Below are 25,039 nucleotides of genomic sequence, written 5' to 3'. Positions count from 1 at the left end.
AGACATTGCTTTGTCACCATCTGCTGCCTTATCACTGACTAAATGGAAATGTATCTATTGTCCCCTGTGTGTGCAACTGCATTTATATTGGCTGATGCAATGGGGGGTGAGGGCGCATGTGTTTCTCTTGCGTAAGGGACATTGGGACAACCTTGTTTAGTTTTCATTATTGTTCTAGTCTATTCTATTAGTCACTCAGTCTGGAGGGATGGTGGATATTGGCATTGTGTACGGGACTGTAGGCACAATACAAGCTACAGTATACAAGGTTGTTTCCCAAGCAGTGTGGACACAGGAAAGATTCACTCTTTTCAGGGTGTTTCACATCGGATGGGTGTGGTTTTGAGGTAAAGTTAAGGCATAGTTTCTGTGAGTGTGCGTTAGGGGATAGGCATATTAGGGGTGGTCCCTGGGCGAAACAACCTGGAAAGAGGTTGTCCCAGACACAAGGATGTGCTGTCCAATGGCTGTTCATGGGGACAGCAAATGAACCCTAACTAATTAAACCCTACATACTTAGTTGACCGGGGTCCCCCAGGGCTCTATTATAGATACTCTTGTACTGTATTTCCCTCTACATCAAAACTTTTTGTCCGTTAAACGCCCCTGATATTTCCGTTGTCTGGAGGGATAGGTAGAGTTGGGTGGTGTGTGTGTGTGTGTGTGTGTGTGTGTGTGTGTGTGTGTGTGTGTGTGTGTGTGTGTGTGTGTGTGCGCATGTGCGCGTGTGTGTGTGTGGAGGGGGGATCAAAGAAAAGTGAGACAAGGTGAAACATTTGGGAGGATGTGTTTTTTCATCCCATGACGCCTTGAGGGATTCTTTGGCTTGATATGCCTGCCCCCCCACACCTCTGTCCTCCTCCAGAAACCCCCTCCAAAGCCTCCACTCCCCCCCCCCCCCCCCCCGACACACACACAACCCAGCCCGCCCTATCCACTTCATTTGCATAGAGTACTTGAAAAACAGGGGGCAGGTGACACCGGCCAACAGAGGAACGAGGGACCTGGGGCTGAACACACACACACTCACTCACTCACACACACCACAGCGCTTCTCTGTTCCACTGGCTTCGAGCGCACACAACCTCTCACACACACACACACACACACCTGTCACTCAGACCAGCCCTCAAAGGTTCAGTAACCACCTAGAACAGAAGAGCCAGTGCAAGACACCAGAGAGACAGAGAGCAGCTCCCTACTGGGACCTCCAGGACAAATTCATCCCACTTTAAAGACCGCTGAAGGAGACGCATGTTGGCCCCACAAAGGGAGAGTGAGGGCCCGAGCAGGTGATAACCTGCTAACCCAGGACAGAGTGGGAGAGAGATAACGGCCGACTGCACCTCTTCACTGAACAATTAGGTAAGCTGAAACGGTACTTTAAACACTGAGAGTGCAATTGTAACTGTGGAGTAACCACATGGTTCCATTTGGTTCCATTTGTACACTCTCAGTGTTTTACAAATGTTAAATTTGTTCAGGCTCAGAGTTACAAATGTTTGAATCTTCAGTGAATTTCACTATAACGTTATGCTTTTACACAATGTGTCACAAATGTTTGAATCTTCAGTGAACTTCACTGAAACGTTACTTTAACACTCTGTGTCACAAATGTTTGAATGAACTGTGGAGGATTGAATGAACTGTGGAGGATTTTCTGTGTAATGTGTAGAATTGGACACAGCACCATTGTTTCTGCACCGGCTGCTGTTGAGTGAGGGAAAGCAATTTCACCCGTTGAGCTGTTCACCAAGTGAAATTTGAATGTATTAGTGCGAGTGTTTTTTTCATTTAACCCAGAGAGTTATACATTTTTTTTCAAGCTTATTTATTTACACAACCTAGATGTACCATATTGAGCCATGCAAGCACACAGATCCACCACAAACAAAGGGAAAAGCTCCAGAAATCGTAGGCTGCAATACATGAATGAATTTTATCCATAATAAAGCCTGAAGGGGTTGCAAACGTGACAGTGAAAACGGGCCATTGTCAAGACTGCCGCTGTTGGAAACGATATCGGGATATTATAATACACGTGTGACGGAGGCTCATTATGTTGCGTTCCATGGGAGCAGCACCTCCTCGCGCTCGGCTCCACTCTCTCTGTGTTGCGGTATCTCAAATGGCAGGGAGCTCAAATTACATTTACTTTTCAAATCCAGAACAGGTAGGGTGAGCAAATGAGCACACCGGTTTGGGAGCTTAAAAACAAACAGGTGACCTCAAAGTACACCACACCTGTCCTGAATTCATGGGCTCCAAGAGTGGGAGGGGGTGCGCGGAGCGTAGAAGGAGGTTTTCTATACCTTAACCCACTGTTTCCCAAAGTTAAAAACAATTAAATCACAACTTCTCATCAATTAAAAACAATTCCAAAAAATTTCAAAAGTATTTCATAAATAAAATGAAAAAATTCTGAATCATTTCAATAAATAAAAAAAGTTTAAGAATTTGTGAAAAAAGCAGATGTACAAGCTCACAACATGGCGCGTAGCAACACGTTGTGAGCTTGTAGATCTGCTATTTTCACTAGTTTGGGTCCCGGGCAGACGTCTAATTTCTCTTTTGGGTCTTGAGCTAAAAAGTTTGGGAACCACTTTAACCAACCTGGCGTCCCTCCCTGTTTTGGACATGTCATCAAACACTTTCAAAAGTTTTAAAAATGTATTCCTAAATATAGCCTACCGCCGTACGAGGAGGTATAAAATAGAGCTTCTAGCTGTTAAATTGCCCCAACAAGCTGTGTTTGCCTCTGTTTTGAATACACAAAATATGGTCTCATGAGATAATGGTAAATGGGTCAGTTGAACAGTTGAGTGCAGAACAAAACACGTGCTTGTTGATAGTGATTGGAGGGGGGCATATAGATAGCGAGACAGTGAGCAAGTTCAAACCAGTGGTGTGTTCTACCGTGTTACGCTATATACGTATATATACTAAGACCTGCAGAAAGAAATCGTAGCCAAAAACCCTAGAACACACCACTGGTTCAAACTAACCACCAAACAGTGGCATTTCAACTTCTGTTTTCATTTTGGTTTCCGTTAACTCATTTTTGTTTTTATTTAGTCTTAGTTTTAGCTAACTAGTACAATAACCCCACTACAGAGACCAGAGGCAAAGGTATTCCGTACACAGGGTGAAACACAAGGCACTCCTCTCTGTCCAGCGTCGTTCTGTCCTGGCAACAAGCGTCAGCAGCATTACAGTTAATGTGTAACTTACCTGTAACCTCTACTACCCAACACTCTGACCCTGCACCGTTTAACCACTCCTTGAAAGGTTAGGGAAGGATTTCCCCTGTTGTGTAAACTGGCACTTAACGGTATCTCATTTTGCATCCGGTGTTCACCTCGCTCTGTCTAGAAACCAAAACCAGATTCTGACTGTTTACACACCGCTATAAGAAGAGTCTGCAAAGCGAGGCGGCACAACAGACACAATAATGACCCTCTATAGAGCAGTGGTTCTCAAAGTGGGGTCCAGGGTCCCTTGACGGGGTACCAAATAGACTTTTATGGGTCTGTAAGTCTGAGAGCATACACATGGAACCAAATGGACCGTAAGGGTCCATTTGGTTCCACGTGTATGCTCTCAAAGTTATGGGGGTCATCCCTGTATGCGCAGCAATCCCAAAGCGAAGAACTTACATTTTCTAAACAAAGAACACCAAAAAGTTATTTGTTTTCACACTTGAAATTAAAAAGTTTGACTAGTCTAGAGAACCTCGTGCTTTATACTTCTGTGTCTGTGCCGCAATCCCAAAGCGAAGAACTTACATTTTCTAAACAAAGAACACTAAAAAGTTATTTGTTTTCACACTTGAAATTAAAAAGTTTGACAGCCAATGCTCTCTGAAGAACCTTATTGTGCTTTATACTTCCCTGTCCGAGCCGCAATCCCAAAGCAAAGAACTTACATTTTCTAAACAAAGAACACCTATGCATCAACAGCCCCGCCCGGTCTGGTCTTTCCAGCGGGCGTCAATGACCATGTCAGTTAAACTGTCACGGAAATTAACGGAGGATGAAGCTATGTCCAAGTCTGGCCTGGAGCTAATCCCCACACACACACACACACACACAACACTACTTTCAGCTCATTGACTTCTGACAATTATGTATGTGTTACATTGTTGCCCGATGCAAAGATGGTTGCTATGTACTTAAAGCTATTACTGACACTGGCTGACCTGGCCTCAGGCTTTCGAGAACGGTTTCTCCAGTCCAGTTTCTGTGACTTTCTATGATGCTGAAACCTATAGGTCAACCCTGTCGGATCTGGGCCTTTCGAGGAAAGCTTCACTTTTAATGATTGAGTGAACTAGACCAGTGGTTCTCAAAGTGAGGTCCGGGGGTCCGTGAGCAGGTTCAAGGGGGTCCCCAGCAAAATGAGGATAATGTTTTCACTGGCTAGACGTTAACCAATGATTGAGTGTATTATACATTCAACCCCGGGGATTGAATTTAGACCAAATCTTTTCAAATGGGGGTCTGCTGCCTAATACACATCAATTTGGGGGGTCTTTGACATGAAAGTATCTCAGAATCACTGCACTAGCCCTCCCCCTATAGCCATTACAAAAACAACACAGATTTAAAGCTGGCTGCCCTATTATCATATAGGGTCATGTCATTATAGGTGAAAGCTTTCAAAGAATTTCAAAATGTTCACAAATATGGAAAATAGCACATCTACAAGCAGCTCAGTTGTTTTCAATATTTCACTAATCATCGTATGATGATGTATACAATATAGGGCTATGAGTACAGACAGAAATGGATGGATGGATGCACACAGAGAGTGCAAGAGAGAGTGAAAGAGGGGGTTGGACGGAGTAATGGGGCAGAGAGGCTGCAGCGCTAGGAATGCCAAGGGTAGATGGAGCGATGGGCCTGAGAACAAGCAGGTACATTGTGTGTAGCTGGACACAGGGGCAGGGCCGCACCCCCCCCCCCCCCCCCCGAGGGCACAGCGAGGGGAACACCTGTGAAATGACCACTCAACTCACCCCTGCCTACACTGTAAAACGCTGAGCGATTATTTAGACCTCAGAGCATACAAATGGAACCAAATTGACGCAGGGTTTTACTGTTTACCTCAAACGCACCTGCACGCGCACACACGCACACACACACACACACCCCTTGAATGCCCTATAAGAAAGGGCACCAAACCAGTCTAGCCAAATCATTTATAACAGCGACTATACAGCACTGAACGTGGTAGACGTTAGCATTACACTGTCATTTCATATTTAATCTATGTTTTAAGATGGCGTAGTGCCATGGTAGTATATATAAGCAAACCTCCCGCAAGACCATCAGTCAGTGTCAAAGCGTTTAGCGTCTGTCACAATGGCAAACACTCAGCCTTGTTTGTTCGACAGTTCAACTGCCATGCTCCTATGTTGACATAAAGCCTATAAGTCTATTGTCAGAGCAAGTATTCTGAAGCGTTGTGGTTAACATTTACTGAAAAGAGAAACTGTCCTCAAGTACATTTTTGAGGTACTTTTACTTGACTTTGAGCATTTCGTTATACTTCTACTCCACTACATCTCAAATATTGTACTTTTTACTCCACTACAATTATTTGATGGTTTTAGTTAGTTACTTTGCAGATGTAGATTTAATCATTAATACTACACATACATTAACTGATAAATTATCATGATAAATAATTATTATAGGTTAAAGGGATACTTCACTCTCGGGCCGGGGACACATTTAAAAAAAATATTAAAAATAAATGAAAAAGTTATGGAAAATTCATGGCCCCCTCACGCATTAGTAGGACACTCTAATGCGTGAGGGGGCCATGAATTTTCCATAACTTTTTTCATTTATTTTTTATATTTTTTTTAAATGTGTCCCCGGCCCTAAAGTGAAGTATCCCTTTAAGCTACCTTCTTTATCAGCTGCAACATTAAAGTAATAAACACAGTACTTTTGGCACAGAACGTTTGGTACTGGTTGGTTGATGCTCATTTGATGATCATTTTGTACATTTCCATTAACCCATTCAATCCGGGGACGCATATCTGTCATTTTATATTTCTTTGGCCGTTCAAAAATAGCAGATATACAAGCTTTGCATATATATCTATACAGCTTGTAGATCTGCTATTTTGTGCAAATCTTTGAATATATATTTTTTTAAAGCAAACATTTGTAACTCAAATCTTTGCTTCTGGGGGATCCCTGGAACAACATTTTTGACAAATGTTTGTTTAAAAAAATATATATATATTTAAAGATTTGCACAAAATGTTCACGATAAAAAAAGAAAAAGCAGATCTACAAGCTCAAAGCGCGGCACTCGGTGCTGCGCTATGAGCTTGTATATCTGCTATTTTTGAATAGCCAAAGAAATCTAAAATGACACGAGATACGTTCCCGGATTCAACGTATGGTTAAATGCAGGACTTTTTACTCAAGTAAAAAAAAAAAAGAATCTGAGTACTTCGATTCTTCCACTACTGTTGAAGGGCATGCACCCTCTCCCTTGCTGACGTCTGAGGAAAGTAGACGTTTTTAAACAAAGCGACCTGTGTCTCCTGCCCCAGATAGTGACACAGAAGTGACCAGAAACAATCTTTCAAGAGCTACTGGATGTTGAAGGTGCCCCGTGGGGCTCAGGGTGGGGAGTTATTGTAGTTATTGTACCATGGAGGGTACTAGGGTTGCATGGCAGAGAATTAACATGAATGGAAGTCTGGCATATAATATGCACCCTGAATGTGTTCAGAGATTCATGAACGAGCTATTATCAGGAAGGGGACAATCCTCAATAGCTGGGTAGAAGCATTATATTTTCTGGCTTATTGTTTCTAACGGTCTTTCAACGCTTTAAGGCTTTTAAAAATGTTATTATTAAAATAGGTGTTAAATAGCTCTATATTCTGATGGCAATCTGCTATAGAGTGTTTGTTCAGTAACAGGGGTATCACTGTCTCTCCAGCTCGTTAGTAAACAGAAAATACATTTTCATGCCTAAACTTTTAACCAGTGGTGGGAAAAGTACTCAACGGTTTTACTTAAGTGAAAGTATCAATACTGCAATGTAGAAATACTCTGTTACAAGTAAAAGTCCGGTATTCAAAATCGACTTGAGTAAAGTTAAAAAGTATTGAAATCAAAATATACTTAAAGTGGGCCACAGCGACGCATTGTGAGCTTGTAGATCGGCTATTTTCAAATGGCCGAAATGTATATAGGGCTGAAGTTGCAAATGTATGTTTTGTAATAATAATCTACAAAGTAACTAGTAACTAAAGTTTTCAAATAATTGTAGTGGAGTAAAAGTACAATATTTGCCTCTGAGATGTAGTGGAGTAGAAGTAAAAGTACTGAAAATTGGAAATACTCCAGTAAAGTAAAAGTACCTCAAAATTGTACTAAGTACAGTACTTGAGTAAATGTACTTAGTTACTTTACACCACTGGGTATCACTGTCTCTCCAGCTCTTTAGTAAACAGAAAATACATTTTCACGTCTAAACTTTTAACAGTAGTTAGGCTACTTTAAGGCGTCTAACCAGATATACAGGACGTGCAGGGCTACTTGTTGTCCATACTGTAGCTGTAGCTACAGTATGGAAACTGTAAACTGTTGTTATGCGAATCATTTCCTTAAACAATTGGTATTCATGGTACACCAGGAATTCAACACCTTGTGCAATGAGCTGCTGGCCCGAATTGGACGGCCTGCAATCCTGATAACTTTGTAAAAATGATATACTCTGCCCTCTGTGTGGAGGTTAAAAATAGCCGGTGCAAAGACCAGTAAATCCTCAAAGTGCAATAATTCTGAGAGTTAAATAAACAAAATAGCCTTTTCTTTGTTATATTAAGTTTGCTCTATATTCCGATATAGCAATCATTGCTATAGCGTTTGTTTCAGTAACAGGGGTCTCCCTGTCTCTCCACCACTTTAGAAAACAGAAAATACATTTTACAGGACAGGATACCAATGATTACTATCAGAATATAGAGCTTTAAGCAGGCATGAAAGCCTAGGCTGTTTGTTCTCCAGTTCAGGTTACATTAGATTAAAAACATGGCAGCTGCAGCAAATACAATTAATAATGGGTGTGTTAGATTTAGGTGTGCCCAGAGACATGGGTGTGACAAAGTGCAATAGACGGTAGTCAGCAGTGTTGTCAATGCTCTTTGACACACCTAGATCTAACCGGCAGGTCCTCCCTTATTTGAATACAGGATGCTCTATAAGGTCAGTCTTATGCGGCCTGACATGTTTTACCCTGAAATGGAAAACAAAGTACATCATTATAGGGTTTCAAGCCCCTTTAACCTTTCTATTTTTTTCCTTCTTCTTGCAACCTGTTGTCACTGAGAATTTCACAGTCTGTGCCTTTGTAATGATGTGAGCAACCAGGTACATGTCAAACTAATCTCTAATTCTACTCTCTTCCCTTCAGAGAACCCACACCTGGTATTAGCCGGAAAGGGGAAAGGAAGGCTGAATAATCAGCGAGAGGCGCTGTGTGAGGAGCAAAGCGAGGCCCTCCGAAGATGGCCAAGACCCCTCAGATATGGCACATCCAGCTGGCCATGCCCCCGGAGCTGTTCGGCGGCGAGCTGGAGTGCACCATCTGCTGCAACGCGTACGACAACGTCTTCAGGACGCCCAAACTGCTGGACTGCAAGCACACCTTCTGCCTGGAGTGCCTCTCGCGCCTCATGTCCATCTCGCTGACCGAACAGGACGGCGGCGGTGGCGGTGTTGGCTGCAGGCTCTTGTGCCCGCTCTGCCGCCACCCCACCACGCTGCCCGAGGAGGGTCCGCCGGCGCTGGCCACCAGCCGCGAGCTCCTCTGCAGGCTGCCCACCAACCAGCAGCAGGAGCGGCCGGTCTGGCTGGAGGGGGAGAAGCTGTGCAGCAAGGACCCCGCCCCGGCGGCGGGCCCCGCCGCGCTGTGCGTCTGCGTCAACATCGGCGCCAGCAAGGCGGGCTCCGAGGCCCCGGTTCAGACGCGGCCGGGGCCCATGCACCCGTTTGACCGGCTGACGAACTGGAAGCGGCTGCTGCTCTTCATCGTGCTCATGGTGCTGCTGGTGGTCATCGTGCTGTGGCCCCTGCAGTGCATCGTCACCACGGGCAACATGCGCTGCGTGGCCCCCAGCCACCACGACGGCATCACCACCACCACCTCGCTGGCGCCGTTCACCAGGCCGGAGCTGCCCAGAGGGGTATAATTGTGGGGAAAAGATAACCTGTGTCTTTTTTTCTCCTCACATGATATTTAGGTTTGAAAAACGTAAAAGGTAGATAAATTAACACTGTTACAGCGTGGAGATTGAAATCGTTCTGCATACGTTGACAGTCACTGCAACTTAATAGTATACCGGTATATATATATATATATGCATATATATATACTTGCCAGGAACACATTCTCAACTGCTCCACTCCTCCGAGCTACAAGTGCTAATATAACTCCTGCAGGGTCTATATATTCTCCCACTTGCAAGGTTATGATATGTGTGGTTATGATGAGTTTCAGGCAGTACTACTTGTCAACCAGTAGGTGTCCTCCTACCCGACACCAGGGTCTAAATGTCTCGATGGAAGAGTGCGGAGACCACCTCCAACCACTGCAGATGGACTAGCCTAGTTATATTGCATTATAATTAACATAATATACCATACAGACTGGTTAGGATAAAATTGTATTCATCAAAATAACCTGTTGGCTGAGCTCACGATGGCAACAAGGGGGGTAAAAACAAATCATACATGGATGCCAAATTCTTGCACTTTGATCAACTTCTGTGAAAACTGTACTAAATGTGTTGTAAATACATAGATAGAATATGTTGTAATATTCAGACTCGCATCATTCCTGTACAGTACAGTTTGTGCTCATATAGACGACAGTATAGCGGACCTTTCCGCCACGGACCGCGCAAACAGAGACATGACGGCAAAACGACTGCTCGTCCATCATGACGCGTGGAATAGATGTTTTGATGGAGAGAAAACACGATGCCGAGTTACAAATGTTGAAGGGTCTTGGTGGGATGTCTGGATTATTTGGCAGGTCGTTGGAATTGCCAATGAAAAAATTGTAGTCGCATTTAGTGACAATTGTACAAGTGGTCGACAGTCGGTAGAAAATGAAGAACCCATACAAAATGCCCTGCAAATGTGCCAAGTTGGGGACGGTAAGGGCCGAGTAGTTACTTTGTCTCACTCGATCAAAACATTTTCTTTTGGTTGTGCACCGAAGAATAAATTGGTCGTATATATATATTGTACATAATGATTAGAACATTTGTTTTGATATGCATTTTGTTTACAGATGTAATAAAACCAAACAAAAAGGATCGTATGACTACAAAAAGCTTCATTACTGGATCATGGGCGTGGCAAATTTCATTGGGTTAAAAAATATTTGACTGTAACCGTTTATTTGTAACCTGAATACTAGGAGTTAAACTAAAGCCTGATTTATACATAGCTGCGTGCCCAAAAAAAGCCGATCTACAAGCTCACAACATCGCATTGCATCGCGACGCATTGAGCTTGTAGATCTGCAATGTTTTGGCGCACACCACCGGCACCACCTACTATATAAGTCAAGCAAAAGAGTTACGTGATTCTTAGACATAAATTAGTTGGACAACATATCGTTGCTGTCAGGCAGAAACCTCTTATCTCCATATTTTAACTTATTTCGTTTTTTCGCAAATTAATACCATCAAAAGTAGCAGATCTACAAGCTTGAAACGTGGCACGGAGCGACGTGTTTTGAGCCACTACTTTTGCTATTTTTCAATTTGAATCCGGTTTTGGACATAATGAGGTTTCCACCCGACAGAGACATGTATTTTCTAAACCCTCGCCCCATAACCAGTTATACATGAATCGATCTATTCATGGATCAAGGTGCCTCTAGGAAAGGACATGCCTCCTATAACCATGTATTTAAATACAGCCTACTTCCCCCTTTACAGGAAGCTGTATTTCTTCTTTGTTCCCGGATAAGGATTAGAGTAGTGCAGTATGTGGTTGGGGCAAAGGTTTTCTGTGGGATTTTCCACAGGGTTAACCCTGATGATAAGAAGACTGTATAATGTTTGAACGTGACGTTATTTTGTTGGGTGGAACCGCAATAAAAAAAAGATCAATTTCCGCATCACTCACCATGAGCCATAATAATAACAACTTCCCAGAAAGTGTGGTATCTCATCACACCACAAAATATAACGAAACCAAAAGGCAAAACCCCATTGAATGTTTTCAATTTGATACTTTTGAGAACCATGGTAATTACATTACAGTTACTTAAAGTAACTAAGCATTACTATACACACAATATACAGGGTGTATATATATATATATATATATATATATATATATATATATATATATATATATATAAACAAAAAGTAATGCAGTTACTTGGATTAGTAACGAATATAATTCCGGTTTTGGCAATTGTAGTCCCTTACACTACTCATTACTGGGTAAAGTAATAGAGCACCGAAGTCTGACTTCACTGCCGCTAGAAGGCGCTGTTCTTCCGCTGGTTCGTGGCTTCATTTTTTGTGTTGAAATCCCCATTGGAGAATCTTAGATCACGTCATATAAGAACTGTGTTCCAAACATAAACAGACCACCCCAGCGTTTCTGTCAGGGGGGTGGCTCTACATCGTTTATGATATTCATTCATATTTGATACAGCCTGTTTCTGGCGAAAATTGAATTAATTCTGCCGTAAAAGTCTTAAGAACTACTACTTCCGGGTCTGAAATCACTGTCCCTACAGCAGCCGCGTTCATGGGAAATGTAGTCTTTGGTCGTTTGACTCGTTTCTAGGGTTTATTGCGTTATTCTTTGGGTAAATGTGTACATTTCCACCTTCAGTCGATGGTTCATATCCATACGAGTAAAATCGTTGGGGTGGTGTTCTTATATGAGTTCTTATATGAGGCGATTTAAGATTCCCCAATGAGGATTTCAACACAAAAAATAAAGCCACGAACCAGCGGAACAGCGCCCTCTACCGGCAGTGACGTCAGGACTTTAGTGCTCTATAATATTACAGTTATACTTTGTAATAAGTTTAGTGCCCAACACTGGTTGCAAACCAGGTTCAGAAGTCACTAATCAACACAACTGACATCTTAACCAGAGTCTACTTCTGGTTATCACTCGGACCTTAACAAATGAGCATAATTCACATGATTGTTTTCATTATAGTTCCTTCATAGATCTTTATTAAACTATTCAACATTTAAACCATTTGCTGCCATTTGTAGCAGAGTCATTGCATCAGCAGTTTTAGGACAGATTTATACTCTCGTCGTACGGCGGAGTTGCGTGGCAAAAGAAAATGCAGATTTACAAGCTCACGTGCAGTGGTGTAAAAAGTACTCAAGTAAAAGTATCAATACCACAATGAAGAAATACTCCATTACAAGTAAAAGTCCAGAATTCAAAATTTTCTTGAGGAAAATTACAAACGTATTGGCATCAAAATATACTTAGTAAAAGTACTCATTATGCAGAATGTCCAATTTCAAGTATTGAAAATGTATAACAAATATTTTGAAAATAGCAGAAATATATAAAGCTTAAGTGGTTAATGTATGTTTAGTAATAAAAATCTAAATCTACAAAGTATAAAGTTTTCAAATAAAGGTAGTGGAGTAAAAGTAAAACATTTTCTTCAGAGATGTAGTGGAGTAGAAGTAAAAGTATAGAACATTGGAAATACTCCACTAATGTAAAAAAGACCTCAAAATTGTACAGTACAGTACTTGAGTAAATGTACTTAGTTACTTTACACCACTGCTCACGTGTTACAGTGAGACAGGTTGTGAGCTTGTAGATCCGTTATTTTTTTGCCACACGACACACCGTGGAACAACACAGGATAAATGATTAGGCGTTTGGGCAGAGCCAGTGCAATAGAGAGAGGGAAACAGTCTTCATTGAACATGGGAACAATCAAACAGCACAGTTCAGCCATATTGCAGCCAACAGAGGGACAAGGAATAATAACAATAATATTAACAATAATAATAATAATAAAAAAGACAATATCAACATCATATTCAAGTAGAATTTCAAGAGGACAAACAAGAAAGAAAATAAGTGATATTCATTTACACCTCCATGTACTCTGTGTTTAGCTTTCAAACTTTTCTGTGAATTTAGTCAATGGCTTATTAACGCTAATAATAATTTCTTACAAAGTACAAAATGTGTGAACGAAAAAACAGCAATTATAAAGGTACAATTTGAAAGACTAAAGAGAAAATCTGAAGAAAGACAACACTGATGGCATATAACATTAGCTAGTGCAGTACCAAAATACTTCCCCAGCTGACAGACATCCACACAGCCACAGGCCACATAGCCTGCAGCCGACGATCCAGCAGTTTTTCAAGTATTTAAGTGTCGATATTTCATCACATCATAAAAAAAAGAAAACTTGACCCATAGAGGCAAAGTGAAAAAATACAAATAAATCTGAATATGTCATCCACAACAAACGCAAATAAAAATGGAAACGAAGCCAAAAATGAGGTCGTTTCTCCTGTAGGATTGGGTTGACAGGGTGCAACAGGTAAGGGAATCCTGTCACTTCTCAAGTGTTCATAAAAACAATGCCCAACTTCCACTGACAAAGGATATTTCCGAGAAAACAAATAATAGAAAAAGTCCTTTTGCACACCTACTCACAAGGACAGGTGTGTAGGAGAAAAAAGCCAACGTGAAAAACAGATACCTGATGAGGGTCAGTTGGACCGAAACATTCATCTCCATTTAATAAATGTTCCTGTAAGTTCCTGTGAAAATGTTCCTTTTTTTCCACGGTTATCAAACAAATAATGAAACTGGTCGATGCCGTAAAGACATACACTATAGTCGTTTGTACAAATATTGACCATCTTCAATCCCTCAGCGACAATTTATGAAATGAAACCTCAAAGGACAAATTCATACTTTGTCGAACACAAAATCAACGTATTTCCAGCAAAATGCCTTTGTTTTTATTCAGTTTAAACTTCCATCATTTTGTGTCATTCGGTAAAGTTTGTAAAACACAGTGACGGTAAAAATACTCAGAAAGTGTACAAATGGAACCAAATGGAACCACTTGGTTACGTTTGTACAATCTCAGAGTTAAATTAACACTGAGGATTTCTCCCAGTGTATATTGGGGTCCCAGAGATAAAATGAAATAAATCATTAGTCCATGGCCTGGTGATATCAAACTGGGGGTCCTTGACATTAAAAAGGGTGAAAATCAGTGGTCTACAACAGAACAATTTGAGAGAGTGACAGTCATCGCTGAAGGCTAAAGTCCTTCCACTCCACATGAGGGTTTATTTTCTCTAACCATCCTACATTCTAAGAATAGTTGTCAATCTGTCAGACACAGTGCAGCACCACCGTTATCAGCCCACTGTCATCAGGCCTGGATTATGGCCGTCTCATAAATTACTTTCTGGAGACAAATCTATGTTCTTTAATCTTCGGTTGATGGCCCATCTGTCCAAGGACACAGGGAGGCAGCAGTTGGCCTTAAGCTCGAGTTGTACGTAGTCGGAAATAGCCGATCTACAAGCTCACAAAGCACCACAGTACGAAGCGTTGTGAGATTGTAGATCGGCTATACTTGAACTTGTAAATCAGCTATATTTAGTTGCGAGACAAACGCACAACTAAGTATAAATGAGACACTACTGCGCCCGGCCGCAGACCGTCATTAAGTGTCCCCTCTCTCTTCCTTCATGTCCCCTCTCGTATCCCGGGCGACAGATGTTCAACCACAGAAGCCATGGTGATTAATATGTATGTGTGTGTGTGTGTGTGTGTGTGTGTGTGTGTGTGGGGGGGGGGGGGGGGGGGGTGGACGCTATATTCAAGAATCCTCTCCACCCGTAGCATTGTTTTTAACCACCTGAGCCCTAGCCCAAGGAACTGAAAATAACAGATCTACAAGGCGTTGCAATGCGACACGCTGTGAGCTTTTGGATCTGTTATTTTTGGTGAAGAGTTTTGGTGTAGAGGGGAAAAGCGTGCACCAACTACAGTGCCAACTCAGGACTGTTTAACTAAGTATACAGGGTCTCCAAGTGGAGTGGATGTCAAATTGCAATGCCAACGCAATGCTGGTTAGTTGAGTTGTGCTTTGGAACGATAGTCTGTCACCTGACTGCTTTTTAAATATAAAAAACCTATAATAATAATCATTATTCTATCAACTATTTTAAAAAGTCACACCAATGATACAAAAATAATACAGTATATCCAAGAAACTAATCAAAATGAGAGGGTCCACCAAAACAACAATTTTTATGGATGTGTGCAGTGGGACCAGCTAGAAGCCATTTCTACATGGCGAGAGGCGTTTTTTTACCACCAGAAATAAGCCCCCCCAAAAAAAGCTCTTAACCTGCGGCCCTTTAGCTAAACAGTTTAGCTAAGCCTGTCAGTTGAACCAGTACAAGAGAAAAAAAGATAGATTTTCTTGTTTTTGCATTGGCACAAGAGACAAAGGTAGGAAAGCAAACGCATAAAACACAGAGACATTCGGTCACATCTTCAAAAGAAATGTTCACATTTACTCCCAGAGTTACAATGGAGTAAATCTGGACTTTTTTGACATACACAGACCAAGGACTTGGTCCTCCTAGTGCCTTGTGGTACCTTAGCGGGTTACATAACGTGCCTTTGTCATCACTCAACGGCTACTTTAATAATCGGCACAGCTGGACAGACCGAACGTAGAGAAAAAAGTCTGACTGCCAGTGAAGAGACAGTGAAGTGAAGGAGACAAAGAGCAAATTCTGGCAAAGAGGGCTGAAGACTGCTTAGCTTTGACCTTTTGCGTCCCGTCCAGCTGTGTTCAGAGCTTGCCGGACATCACTTTTAACAACGACGACAGTGGTGGACAGTGGTACTCAACCCCAGTACTTGAGTCAAAGTATAGATAGGCCTACTCCTGGTCAAACATTACTCAACTAGTGAAAGTTGCTTCGTCAAATTTGAGCTTTTTTAAACAGGTTTATTCATAATGTACTTTTTCCCTTCCTAGAAATGTAGTCAAAAAGGAAAATATTTGTCTTTGAAATAATAGTCGAGGGAAAGTCACCAGAATATAAAAAAAAACTCAAGTAAAGTACAGATACTCAAATTTACTCAAATACAGTACTCAAGTACTTTGTTAATGTCCACCACTGATCGAGGGCGAGTCAGAATGTGAGAAGACACGGTTTGGTTTCTAGCATCAGTGGGATATATCAGAATGAAGAGCTCTGAAGTGTCACAACAGTTGTGCCAGGGTGGCCGGAGTTCATTGACAAGGCACTTCATTGTTTCATGGGAGAATCTGTCGAGATTTGGATAAGTTACGTATGTGTGTATGTGTGTATGTGTGTGTATGTGTCTGTGTGTCTGTGTGTCTGTGTGTCTGTGTCTGTGTGTGTGTGTGTGTGTGTGTGTGTGTGTGTGTGTGTGAAGAGAGGGAGAGACAAGGGCCCAGCATGGCAACCCTTCCATGCAGGGTGTGTAGAGGCTCTGGACAGAGCTCGGTACAGACAGCATTTAGGAGTATTGGGGCGGGGGGGGGGGGGGGGGGGGTTCGCAGCAATACCACCTTCACCCCAGGCAAGCTCCACTGTTCTGGGGTGCAGGGCCAGAGCACCACAGACCCCCCCGCGGATCTTCGGGCGCTGACGAAGCAGCACGTCCGCCGAAACTGCAAGCGAACACAAGCAGAGGTGCGGGCGTTAATTACCGCCGCTCATAATTATTCTGCCCCCAGCCGCACATATCGAGCAAAGATCAGCACAAATTCAGCTCGTTTTTTTTTTACACAGTGAGAGCGTCAGAGAGAGATAATTTTTGGACTGATATAAGTGCTGATTGCCTTGAAAATAATTAAAATAGGTCCCCCTCGTTCCCCAAACAGAGAAAACGAGTTTGACTTTCGCTATGCACTCAGGTCAAATTCTTCTGCGTTTGCCTCCATATTGTCGCTGTTGGGTGGAAACCTCGTATGTGCAAAAACTGTAGATTTTCAGGAACATTTTAAAAATAATCTTTTTTTTGGTCACAAGCTCTAGTTAATATTTGTCATTGGTTCAATATATTTATAAAACCCAAAGACACACTTAACCACTTTCACTTTAAGCTCACTTTTTGTTAGCTTATAGGTCTGCCATTTCCACTATTCTTGCATGACACTGTTGTATGACAAAGTAAGACGTTAATTAACAGGGGGGGGGGTGTTGGGGGGAGACATCCAAAAAAAGTTGAAATATGGACATACAAGGTTTCGGCCTGACAGCAACGATATGTGTGTGCGTGCCAGAGTGGCATAAGTCCTTATCAGCACAGCTGACAAAGGTTTTCATTCAACGACAATATAGTTATGCCAAGACCCAACAAGAACGCCCTTGTTCCTTCGCCCCGTACCAAATCCTCCCTGTACCTTCTTGTTTCAAAAGACTTAACAAGAACATTACTCCAGCAAGCAAATGTTCCAGGAGATGATTCAGAGATTTTCTTCTAAACGGGCAAGGGGAACATTTCATTTTAAAGTCATACTGTGTAACATTCATTTCAGTAGTGTTTTATTTTTTTGGCAACACCTACTGATAGCTCCGTGGCATTACAGCGGTTAGCTAGACCAGATCAGAATGTTTGCAAACCAACGTGTAGAGCAGTATTTCCGGGTAGAATGTCGATGGATATCTACACTATATTATAAAATTAAGTGTCCAGAACATCAGCAATGTGATATAGAATATATTTCTAATAGGTCATTAACAATATCACAATGTCCTGTTGAGTACTTCTCCCACCACTGCAAAAGCCATCATAAATGAGGGATACAAAGTAAAATGCATGCCAGGTTTGGGATGGTTCTAAAACCGTATGATATCTAAAACGGTCTTTAACATGAGTGGAATTTGCTACACTGACAATGTTGCTTCGGCATCACGTGCCTATCACCATGTCTACACCATATCAACACCAAGGAACACGTGATAGTCATTAACAATATCACAATGTCCTGTTATGTCCAGATATAAGGTTAATAAACACTGACAATGTTGCTTCGGCATCACGTGCCTATCACCATATCTACACCATATCAACACCTTAAGGAACACGTGATAGTCATTAACAATATCACAATGTCCTGTTATGTCCAGATATAAGGTTAATGAATAATACAGCTCCAATGCAACGCTGCCGGCATTATCTACCCGGAAAATGTTTGGTTGTGGTGATGGCGTGATGATTTGGTCTACACTGAAGGAACCCAGAAAAATGAAATCTAATATATTTTGGAAAGCAACAAAACGTAGCCAGAGACGGTATCTATCAACGTTAACATACACACATAAATACATTTCCAATATATTTCTGGGCCTACATCATTTTGGCATGAGTGTCGACCCTCGCGATAAAAAATGGTGTTTAATAGTGGAGGAGTTGTCAGAAACACATTTATGTGGAATGGTTATTGTGAAAAATATACCAGTGAAAGATTTTGCTTAATTGAAAAAGTACATTCAGTGTGACTTTAAGCGACTGATGAATGTTACGGCTGATTTGTACATAGCTGGGCCGGTAGACGTGCAGAATAACCGTTCTGCAAGCCGAAAAATAGCTCACAAGTTCACAACACACCAGCACATAGTGAGCTTGTTGTGAGCTATTTTCGGCGGGCGATACGATGCGCCACCAAATAACACTCAGGCTTTATGCTCCAAAACACCAGGATTGGAAATGTAAGCTAGGTGATATGACTTATAAATGTGACTTGAAGCACTCACACAGGCAGAGAGAGAGAGAGACAGAAGCAGACGTCCCCCGGTGGTCTCTTCACCTCCTGGTGTTACTGCTCACAGACGACATTGGGCTCTTAATGTTGATGTTCTCGTACACGCCACACGACTCGTCACTTGTTGTCACCCTGCATGCCAGCACACACAGACAACACATCAGTTTACTGTATAATGTCCCTTTTGCTCAGTCTAAAATACTCATGTCCGGAGTGGCAGGTTGGTAGAGGTTTATTGATACTTTTGACTTAACCCTTTCCGACCTGAGGCCGATTCTACAAATGTCTTATAAATCACAGTTTTTTGAAAAAAAAAACTATGTTTCTAAAGCAGTGGTTCTGAAACCTTTTTATGTCAAGGATCCCCAAAATGATGTATTTGGCCACAGTCTCCCATCTCAAAATATTCTGTTCCAGGGACTCCCAGAAGCAAAGATTTTAGTTACAAATGTTTGCTTTAAAATAATATATACTCCCAAGATTTGCACACATTTTCACAATTTCTCAAAAATAGCAGATCTACTAGCTCGTAGCGCGGCACTCGGTGCCGCGCTATGAGCTTGTAGATCTGTTATTTTTGAATAGCCTAAGTGTAAAATAATGCTTTTTAGGTCAAATCTAAAAATGAAAATAAATCTGAGTACTTCTCCTACCACTGCAAAAGCCATCATAAATGAGGGATACAAAGTAAAATTCATGCCAGGTTTGGTTTGGGATGGTTCTAAAACCGTATGATATCTAAAACGGTCTTTAACATGAGTGGAATTTGCTACACTGACAATGTTGCTTCGGCATCACGTGCCTATCACCATATCTACACCACATCAACACCAAGGAACACGTGATAATATGTTGTAGGACTGAAGCTCACATTACTTTTCCATGTTACGTTACGTAACGCGAGAGACCTGGTTATTTACTTAATGGATTAGATTGTTCTTTTTGCATAATAATGCCTGTTTGTGCATTCACAGACACAGTTCAAGACACTTGGGAGTGTTGGAATACTGAAGCTGTTGTCACAGTTTAACCACTTAAGCCCCATGTAATTTACTTATTATATTACAAAAATAGCAGATCTAAAAGCTCACAACTTGTGAGGTTTTACTGCCCACGAGCTCACGACAGAATATACTCGCTTTGCAAGTAAATCTTAGTAGTTTATAATGGCATGTGATTATATATATATATATTCGGTTTCACAAGACATACACAATATAACTGAATTGGCTGAAAATGCTCTAACAAGTTTTTTTAACCCATTAAGACCTGGAACGCATCTGTGTCACTTTAGATTTCTTTGGCTATAAGAAAATAGCAGATACACAAGTATGAACTTGTAGATCTGCTATTTTTTTGTTTTTTTTGTTTGTTTTTTCAAAAAACTGTAAGGATTTAGAAAACATTTTTAAGAATCGCCTCAGGTCTTAATGGGTTAAAGTTTATTTTCAAGCCGTGCCGTTTCAGCTGGAGATAAAATCTCCATCTGGAACCCCCTCAAAGAACCCTGGGGGTCCCCGGACCCCAATTCGGGAGTGGGTACTCACACAGAAGGGGAGCGAGAAGGCGCAATACTGGTTTTGGACCTGGAGTTGGTCATCTGTGGATATTGGATATTGGAGTACTCTCTCTCCTTGGTCTTGTTTCTCTGCAAGGTCAGCACAAGGAGAACACAACGGTAAACATGCGCTCTATGGAGGCAAAGAACACGTGTGTTTCAGGGAAAAACACCTTTAAAAACATGACAACGTTAAAAGTTGGGTACAGTCAGTGCTTATGACTTGTTGTTCTGACTGTCATAGCATACACAGCAAAGGCCTCAGTGTTATTTGATCCATTTTCATAGAAATGAATCTATTTCAGGAAGTTTTACTGAAAGTCTTTGTGTCGGGTACACGTGAGAAACAAGCCCCGGCCCATTCTATACACAATACAGACACGTGGATATGATCGCATTACATCTGCTCTGTGTGCATGTTACAGTGATTCTCAACCTTTCAAGGACCCGCAGTTTGACATGCCTTAGGCCACTGTTTCCCAAACAGTGGGTCGGGGGGGGACCCATCTTTGGGTCGCCGAACCAATTTGTATGGGTATTTGTATTTTTTTCTGTTTCCTACATTTAAAAAATATGTTTATTGTCTCCGCCAGGCTGACAGGCATGACGAAGCCTATGTTTTGCACACTGACCGTCCGGCCGTCTCCGGCTAATCTCAGCTAATCTCCGGCACCGTAGGCTTGATTGCAACGAAACTGTGCGCACACACTCCCTGGATGCCAGAGCAGAACCTCTGGCCCAAATCTTTCACATGGGCCTGTTATAGTGCCAGGAGGCTGATTTTTGCAGAACACATTTTTCCACAGAACTCCTACAGAATTTGTCCTAAAATCACGCGAATCGGTACACAGTATCTCTATAGTCATTAAATGAAACGGGTATTTCAGATTTTTCATATTCCATCCTGATTGGCTAAGATTGGCTTCCAAAGTTTGCAGGAGTGCTCAGTCTGTCCGTCCGTCCGTCCGTCTGTCATTCTGTCTGTGAACAGCTAATCTCTGGCACCGTAGTGAAACTGCACACACGCTCCCTGGATGCCAGAGCAGAACCTCTGCCCCACATTTCACATGGGCCTGTTATAGCGCCACCAGGAGCCCGATTTGTGCAAAACACATTTTTGGACAGTACTCCTACAGCCAACGTATAAATGAATAGCCAACGTATAAATGGATATAGTGGCTAAAATGATTGTGATGCCATGTTAACTACTTTTACTGGGGAACCCCCGCCAGGCCATGCACCCTGGACCCCACGTGGGGAGGAGAACCAGTGCAGTAAAACATACATTTGTCCACCGGGTCCATGAGGTACACGCAACACACACTCTGCTCCACCATACAGTATATGCTTCAATGTTTAACTTTGTGTGTTGTCTAGGAATAGTCTACTACGGTCATCTGCTGTGTAAACACGTGTTCTACAATGTAATTATGTACGAGGGCTGGGAAATTAACCCAAAATATATTGAAGCTGACATTAGAACAAGTAACTGACTTCATCTTGCTCATTTAGGTTAACTGAATTATCGCGAAACAGATTAATGTTTTTAATATTCTTTTTCATTAACGAATCGACAAAAACATTCTAATCTGATTAACCACTTAAGCTCTGTATTTTACTTCATTGTACATTGGTGGCATATTAGAAGAATCATAGCCGATCTACAAGCTCACAAATCGTCACAAATTTGCCATACATTGTGAGGTTATAGATCTGCTATTTTATACTCATTTTTTTTAAAATAAATAAAGAAATAATCTTAATGGAGTTTGAAGTACTGGGTCCCAACCAAGCCCCCAGAGCCACGGTAGAAGAGTGAAGCGGCCGTCGCCTGGTGGTCAAATCTGGGATAGCAACACTTCCGCATTTAATTTAATGCTACTGCGCGTGCATCTACCGTTTGTGCGCCTGCTCATATGGCCGCTCTAATGGACCCAATATGGGTACTTCCGGCAGACTTCCGGGTGCTTCAAACGCCACTGAGCAACTTTCATCTAAATGAATAGCTTGGGGGCGGGGCAGTCCGCCCTCTAGATATATTATAACTCTATCGTTCCCAACCTGCTCCTCCTCCAGCCTCTTCTGGGCGGTGTCTATGTGCTGCTGCACCGCCATGTAGATGAACTTGTACTGAGCCTCCGTCTGCACCATGCCGGACCTCTGCTGCCGCACCCTCTGGATGGTCTTAGGGATGTCTATGTCACAGTCTAGACCTGACACACACACACACACACACACACACACACACACACACACACACACACAATATAAGTACAGACAGGAGTGGTCTACTCTACTCCACTACATCTCAGAGGCAAATATTGTACTTTTTACTCCACTACAGTTATTTGAAACATTTAGCTACAAGTTACTTTGTCTCACAACGCCTTGCAAGCTTGTGCTCCATTTGGTCACTATCTGAGTTACAGACCAGTAAGGGTCCATTTGGTTCCCGACTATTATCTAGGAACCACCCCTAGAACCCCTTCAAGGACCCCTGGGGGTCCCCGGATCTATAGAATCAACAGTCCTTACAACACAAGTCTTACGACAAAGTATATATAGCTTTAGGGGTTGTATTAACATGATGTGTTATTATGATTGTGCACCAACACTTCCATGCGTAGTTGTCCCTACCTTGCCGGTTGATGATATCAATTAGGATGTCGACGACGATAATGGTACCCGTCCTTCCGATGCCTGCACTGCAGAGACAAATGACACAAAATGTCAAACCCTGTTCTGTATCGTTGCTCACCCCTGCCACCGACACTACAGTACATAGATCTACATCACCAACAATACACAATACACCACACACACACAATAGCCTGGTAGCATGCTAAGGATAGTTTGGTGGGTTCCCCACACTGGACTACATTGAACATTTAGTATGTTTCCTGTGCTAGCCCTTTCCCAACGTATAGCAGAAATAACTAGAAAATGTGCTCTTCGGAGCACAGGTCTCCGCCAGGCGAGTACTGTTCCTGATTAATCCTGTCTTACCTATTTATATTACATATTGTCACGTGTCACGTGAAGCTTGACCAATGTTAGCTTGGCTGAGACGGACACACACACGGAGGGTAAAACATACTCTCCACCATGCCTTCGGCCTGGCGGAGACAATATTAACACGTGGTTAAAGTTTGGAATCACACCTTTATTATTCAAGTGTTGCAGACCATGGTATTTTGAAATATGCTTGACTCCGTTTCTTTTCTTACCACAGCGCTACAAGGAGTTCTGGGCAGTGGGAAAGGACCCAAGTGTAGCATCAGCCTTTTATTAGTCTGGAATCCAGACTGACGGTCGCTACATTCGGCGGAAACCTGCAGAACGTAGCAATCAGTCTGGATACCAGGCTAGCCTTTTATAGTGCCTGAGACTGAGAGTACGGAGCATACTAAGTCCATCCTTACCTGCACAATACCAACTAGGTTTAATTATACCAACTAGGGTTGTTAATTATATACCTTGGGTACTGTGTGGATGATTTAATGACTTCTATGCAGTTGTAATGTTTTTTGGTCATGAGGAATAATCAGTTTTGGTTGTATTGAGGATTCAATTAAGATTGGTATGGTCCACTGGGAGGTGGACCATACCAGCTTTTATAAGAAGGATATCTGACACACTGCCTAGGCAGTTAGTGAAGGGCTGTGGTGCAGACTAATGTGAACTAGACGCGTCGCAATTCAGGGCAATTGCAAAGTGTGGTTGCGCCGACACCGGTCGCGGGTTGCCACCACCCGGACTTGAGGAATACGCTTGGAGGAATACCGTCGGAGGTCGCGTGACGTACCATTCGAATTTGGTGCTGATTGGATCCTGTGTTCGTGATACATGGCGTTTTGATTTGAAGAAATAGGCCCCTCCCACTAAAATAAATAAGTCCCTCCCACAAATGTAGCGGGCCAATGACATCGTCATGTCACTCCTGAGATCACCTGCTTTTCAATTTGAGAGGAGTGATCCCCCCAAAAATCATGTTTTTGCATCAAACGGTTACGTTTTGCAGAGTTGTGGCGCCCCTTATGGGTCAAAGTGGAAATGCTTTAGGGGATTCGTTGAGTAAACCACCCTCGACATGTGATTCAAATTTGGGATCGATTGGACGTTTCGTTTGTGATTTTTGGCATTTTTGGTAAAACGGGCTCCTCCCGCTAACTTTGGAAGCCAATTACTGACGAACGGTAAAGATTATCAAAATGCCGTTTGGATAGTTTTATCGCATGGGTCCATAGATGACCTGTACCGATTTGTGTGAGATTTGGACAACATTTTTAGGAAAAGGAGCAAAAAGTGTGTTTTGAGGAAAATTCAAAATGGCGGAAAATCTATCCAGACGCAAATGGGTGTGGCCTATATGAGGAGATGCGTAGTGACCCAAGGAATCCAGGGAAAATACATTTTGATTTTACGACCTACGGTTCAAGAGTTATAGGCCAAAACGTAAAGTGGACTGTTATAGCGCCACCATGAGGCCAACTTGTGTAACTATTTTTTTAAATAATTTTGCAATAAACTATGAACCTCCCCTCCAAGTGTTGTAACCCTAGCCCTTACGGTTTCTGAGAAAAAAATACTTGAATGGGAGTTTTGTCATTTTCCCATTAAAGTGGATGGGGAAAT

The 25,039-nt window shown here is 42.2% G+C and overlaps 2 protein-coding genes across 5 annotated transcripts in view; one reads left to right on the top strand and one right to left on the bottom strand.

Moving 5' to 3' along the window:
* The first annotated feature begins 1,037 nt into the window (after window positions 1-1,037).
* On the top strand, window positions 1,038-10,266 carry rnf223 (ring finger protein 223). The gene is made up of 2 exons (XM_080445050.1): window positions 1,038-1,365; window positions 8,449-10,266. Exon 2 carries the CDS (start codon window positions 8,543-8,545, stop codon window positions 9,224-9,226), a length of 684 nt encoding a protein of 227 aa, XP_080301176.1. The 5' UTR covers window positions 1,038-1,365; window positions 8,449-8,542; the 3' UTR covers window positions 9,227-10,266.
* A 1,955-nt stretch (window positions 10,267-12,221) lies between these two features.
* Window positions 12,222-25,039, bottom strand: part of ptpn11b (protein tyrosine phosphatase non-receptor type 11b) — a 67,634-nt gene continuing 54,816 nt past the window's right edge. For 2 of the 4 annotated variants that reach the window (XM_080445043.1, XM_080445044.1), the window contains exons 12-16: window positions 23,042-23,109; window positions 22,466-22,617; window positions 20,394-20,494; window positions 18,839-18,978; window positions 12,222-16,749 (exon numbers count right to left, since the gene is read on the bottom strand). In XM_080445043.1, the coding sequence (XP_080301169.1) occupies window positions 18,888-18,978; window positions 20,394-20,494; window positions 22,466-22,617; window positions 23,042-23,109 (412 nt within the window). In that variant the 3' untranslated portion in view covers window positions 12,222-16,749; window positions 18,839-18,887. The remainder of the gene's footprint in view (window positions 16,750-18,838; window positions 18,979-20,393; window positions 20,495-22,465; window positions 22,618-23,041; window positions 23,110-25,039) is intronic. The other 2 variants (XM_080445041.1, XM_080445042.1) reach the window with 1 other exon arrangement.

The sequence above is a fragment of the Gymnoscopelus braueri genome, assembly GCF_963280865.1.
Source record: "Gymnoscopelus braueri genome assembly, chromosome: 12".
Taxonomy (NCBI): domain Eukaryota; kingdom Metazoa; phylum Chordata; class Actinopteri; order Myctophiformes; family Myctophidae; genus Gymnoscopelus; species Gymnoscopelus braueri.
Note: the sequence above shows the minus strand (reverse complement) of the source record. Positions and strands in the feature narration are given on the sequence as shown.